The 5,410-nt window shown below is 27.3% G+C and overlaps 1 protein-coding gene across 1 annotated transcript in view; it reads left to right on the top strand.

Annotated features, from left to right (window-relative positions):
* LOC106682816 (WAS/WASL-interacting protein family member 1) overlaps nucleotides 1-5,410 on the top strand; it is a gene marked incomplete in the record, with an annotated part of 30,155 nt that overhangs the window by 6,789 nt on the left and 17,956 nt on the right. Inside the window, 1 exon segment of the mRNA XM_067048328.1 lies at nucleotides 1,242-1,394. Coding sequence (XP_066904429.1) covers nucleotides 1,242-1,394 — 153 coding nt within the window.

Below are 5,410 nucleotides of genomic sequence, written 5' to 3'. Positions count from 1 at the left end.
TATAAAATATAGTAAAATAAATAGATAAAAATAATAATTCTTAAGATGTGAGAAAACAATATTATAATAACAAAAACAATGTTGTTTCTAGATTTAATAAAATAAATAACTGACTTCTAACAATGGAGGAACAAAAGTTAATTTGAGAAAAAGATGAAGAGGAAAAGTAATTAAAATATTAGTTAATGACCATAATAGAAATAGATAAATATAGAATTTATAAGAGGATGTCCTACAGTAGCCAACCTGGGCTTCGGTCTTAAGGATCCGGTTGGATTTCCTTAGTTGTATGTTACTGCTCGGGTGGACTGGGAGTGGAATTTTATGAACGTTTTTTTCTGAATTCAGAAAAAAATATTTGATAAAATAATCATTTAAAAAATTAAGATTCAAATAAAATTATGAAATACATTATTTAAAAAATAATTAGTTTATGTTATTTAATGATTTATTTTTCAAGTAAATTTTGCCTAGATCTAGTTTTAAGTAGGAATGTCTGTTATTTTGCTTAGTAAATATAAAGACCGTGCATGTGGCACACACTTCGCATGGTTACGAGCCCTGATATACTTTAAAAAAAATTTTTAAACAAGATTCAAACATAATTTAATCTGAAATTGTTATTAAGGATAACTAAAACTAAATAATTAATTAATTAAAAGTTGAGGTTATCCCTTTTAACTAAACTAATTCAATTATGAATTAAACAAACAACTAAATTGTTAGCTGTTTGATGCTGAGTTTAATAACTAATTTAGTTTAAATTGTTAGTTAGAATTGATTTTTGTCCAACACTTGCAATTTAAATAACACATGTTTATTATCATATGTTATAATTTATTCAGTTAGTGTGTTGTATCTTTGGCTTGGGAGAGCAAGCGTATAAGTTAGATGTGTTCACTCAAATGACTTTGGAAGTCTTAATTTCTAGTGCTTTTAGTATAGAATGGTTTCATGAATCACATAATCCCTTGAACTGACATAGTATATTATAAAAAGAAATAAAAATTGCAATCCATAATTTGCTCTTTTATAGTAATAGTATTGTATTTTAAAAATTTATTTCTGATTCTTTATATTTGAAATAAATATATTATGTTATTGATACTTGTTTTTTTTAGATTCATTCACTGTTTTAACTGGTAGCACCAGTGTTATACAACACTTTTATTTGAATTTTATTTGTTTATAACTTTGGAAATAGTTATTACTCTTAATTAACGATCTATCTCTGGAAATAGGTAAAGCAAATGGAGGTAATGAAGGTGGCGGTGGTGGTAGTGCTGCAAGCAGCAATACCTTCGTTGGCTCTGCCACCATCAGTCGCTCATCGGGGCTTGCAGGTTTGTTTGCCGACGGTATGCCGAAACTGAAACCTGTAAATTCTAACCACAGTAAGTAATTATTTATTTCTTATGCCTATAAAGTGCATATTTTTGAACTAATTTATAATTAAGGAACTATTTAATAATTTTTTTTTATAAGCAAATAATTGTAAAAGCACTGCTATGATTTTGGTTTCATTCGCCTTTTCTGTCCTGAAATGTCACAACTGTAACGACCATGGCTTGCCTCCTCTAGGTTTGATCCTCGCTCTTGCTCATAAAACGTGGTAACTGAAAAAATGAAAATTTTCTTAATGTTTTGCCTTTAACCTGGAGTCCGAATAATTTAATACCAAATTGATCCCATTACAAATAAAAATCTCCAAAACAGTTCCTTCAAAAATCAATTAAATCAGCCTTCAACTTAAAATCATATTAAATGAGGCGTTGGGTCATAAAATAGGGTAACTGGCAAAATGTAAACTTTTACATATTAAAGATATTTGTTAATTACAATGTATTACGATCAAGCAGAAATCACTTGACATAATTTAATAGCAACATTATTCCCTTTGAAAAAAATAATTTCATTAAGATTCATTCAGTAATTTATAAAATTAGCCTTAGAAAAGCCAGTGCAGCCAAAAACCATTCATAAAAAATTTCAGTTATGTTGTTTTATGACTGAATGCCTTGAATGTCCGATACTATGTTTTATGACTGAGTGCCTCAATTATAGAAGGAATAGTACTGGACATTTCAGTTTTTCAAATAAACTAAATATCTCTTATCAATTTTATTTTTCGTATATAAATTCATAATTTTAATTAAAATTTGATGTATTTTTGACTCTTTTCTATTTTAGTTACCATAGCAACTTTTGTTTTAAGGTTATTTATACCAGTTATAACCTTTATATAACTTGGTGAAATTGTCAACTAGTCATAAACAAAAAATTTTATTATTATAATAGTGTTAAATAAGATTTTATAACATTCTGCATCTATCTAAGTGGGTTTTTAGCAGTTAATTTAATATTTAAAACATTAGTTTTATACTTACATTATCATTGTCATCTATGATTCATAATGAGTATATGATGATAGCTAAAGCTAATGTACAATGATAGCTAAAGTTTTAACATTATGAATATAATAATTAAATTGGTAATAGTTTGCTTTCACTTCTCCGAAAAAGGTGTGAAGAGTTACCTATCGACCAGACTGTATACATGGAGGAGGTGATTCATTCTCTTAACGTTTTAAAAAAATGAATTGCCCACTCATTCTACCAGGAATTTTTCCTTCTAGTGGTAAACTCAATCTTACATTGATATAAAATAAGAGTTTAATCAAAATTAAATAAAGAGTATATTTGATGTACTCTAAACAAATTTTCCAAACATTCTCCTGGGTAAGTTGGAAATTAATTAAAAATTTTTGTGAAATTTTATACCTCCCCTTCCTCAAATAATTGTAAATACTTAGGTACATAAGATGTACTCTTGGCAAATTTTTCAAAGATTCTCCTTGGTAAGTTAGGAATTAATTAAAAAAATTTGGGAAATTTTATACCCCCTCCCCTCCTCAAATAATTGTAGATACATAAAAATAATAGATACATAAAAATACATAGATACATACAAATAATAGATACATAAAAATACATAGATACATACAAATACATAAAATAGAATTTTATTTTGTAATATGTATACTAATATTATATATCTAATACTGAAGATTGTCAAACAGTTGAACTTCATAGTGGAAAAAAAGCTCAAGAATCCGTGAGTAATATTGGTCGTAAACATGAAAGATATATTAAATTTCAATATTTATAAGTCAGAAGAAGTAAATGTGGTAAGAACTGCTGCCAAAAAATGTGATGTATTATAACCTATACTTTAACAAATGGGGGAAAGAAATAAGCATGAAGGGAAACAAATTTTCTCTTTTGTAAGGTGGTAAATATTATAAACTAACCTATATACTTATCTACGTACAGTCTGGTCAAGAAGTAATTGTTTCCACCTTTTTTGGAGGAGGGATATTAATTAATTAGCATCAAATTAATGAAAAATATTTTGACTTTTTGAAATTCAATTATAGGGGATGATATATTTTATTTTTCTTGGGATCAGAATAAAGTTAGCATGCTATTAAAATGTGTTTCTGTGTGTGAGCTGTATACTTCAATATTGGGCAAAAATTAGCACCGATATATCTACAAGCTAAAGTTGTAATCGAAACAATGTTTATTTCAGTTTTTAGTGTCATCTCAATAATTTCTGCCCAGTTCTGCTCTGCTTCATACCTTGTGTACTTTGATGATATTATTATTTTCTGTAAATATGAAATTATATTCCTGTTACTCTTTTAAAATTCAAAGCCTAGCTAACACTTGATTAAATTTGAAATGTTTTTGTTTTTATTTGTAGTCAAAAAAATCTATTTAGATTGGTAAATTACATTTTAAAACAAAATAATAACCTTGTGTATGCATTTTGTTTGATTAAATTACGATTATCTTAGGCCTCGGGAATGACAACAATAGATTTGACCCAAGGGCAATGAAATTAGCTCAGCTGATGCTAGCCTACAAACATTTCCTATCTTAATGTTGTTATCATATCATTTCCTTTCCTCATTGGTCATATCCTTTGATATGAGTAAGCCTTTTTTTAAATATTAGTATCATCCTTTGACCTTTTTATTTTTTATTATATTGAATTATAATTAATTAATATTGATCTTAATTTTCAAATGCTGTTTGAAAATGGTATTTGTCATAATTTTTTTATACGACTATAAATAAGACAACAATAGATGCGTTTCTACCAGTTGGAAATTTTGCAATGTAATGGGGTTACTTTATTTTTGTCAATGTTTCGGCCTTTATTTCATGCCTTCACCAGGGCTAAAAACAAAATGAAATTGCAACCATAATAGAATGAAAAATAATAAAAAAAAAAAAATAGTAATACAAAAAGTTGAGGAAACAACAAATAATAATATAAAAATGCTACATGTAATATTGGAATACTTTTTACAAAAAGATAAATAAAATATTAAAAATCCAACATTGCACTGTTTGATTTTGACTAAATTTTTTTCTTCCATTCCATCGTGGTTATCTCGTTTTGTTTTTAGCCCTGATTAAGGTCTGAAATTTAGACCGAAATATTGGTACAAATAAAGTAAGTTTCACTTCTCTTCGTGTTTTTTACAACACCTCTTAACTGTACCCCTAATCATATTCTCCTTTATAACAATTTCTTTAAATTCGTGTTTTAATTTAAGAATAAAAAGTATCTTCAAGTTTTTAATAGTTGTCACAAAGTCAGTTTTTTTATTTTGTTTTAGTTAACTTAGTTTTTCTCTAAAATTAATAATTCAAATTCTATCCATTATAGTCTCAAAACCTTTTATTTCTCTTATAAGTCCGATGTTTGGGCCAATCCGACCATCTTCAGGGACAATCTTAACACAACTTTGAAATTATATAATTTAAAAAACTCGTAACTCCATGTTTCAACATTGTTAATTGTTAATAATGATTTTTATTTTGTTTTAAGTGAATATTTGACTAATTAGAAATTGATGTTTTTGACCTGGGCAGAATAGCCTCCATGGAGTTAGAGTTTTTATATAATTTCAAAGTTGTATTAAGATTGTCCCTGAAGATGGCCAGATTGGCCGAAACGTCGGACTTATAAGAGAAATAAAAGGTTTTAAGACTATAATAGATAGAATTTGAATTATTTATTTCAAAAAATTACCAGTCTCAAGAAAATATTGAGATTATAAATAAATTAGTTTTTCTCGTTAAAATGAAATCAATTGTATCCAAATTAAAGTCTCGAAACATTCTTTAGTTTCTCAAAAATCCAACATTGTAGCCCTGCAACATGGGATGAAATGTTGGCTCACATTAAATAATTACTGGGAGTGGAATTTTACGAACCGTTTTTTTATTAAGTCGTCTAGTCTATTGATTCCATTTGTAGATCCCAATGCAATTGGCTATATATTACAAACCAAGAGGATTCACTCCTCACACATTTAAATTCAAAGGCTAAAATG

Source organism: Halyomorpha halys, unplaced genomic scaffold (genome assembly GCF_000696795.3).
Source record: "Halyomorpha halys isolate HHAL.00 unplaced genomic scaffold, Hhal_1.1 Scaffold443.1, whole genome shotgun sequence".
Taxonomy (NCBI): Eukaryota; Metazoa; Arthropoda; class Insecta; order Hemiptera; family Pentatomidae; genus Halyomorpha; species Halyomorpha halys.
The sequence above is the reverse complement of the archived record's forward strand: the minus strand, read 5'-3'. Positions and strand labels throughout refer to the sequence as shown.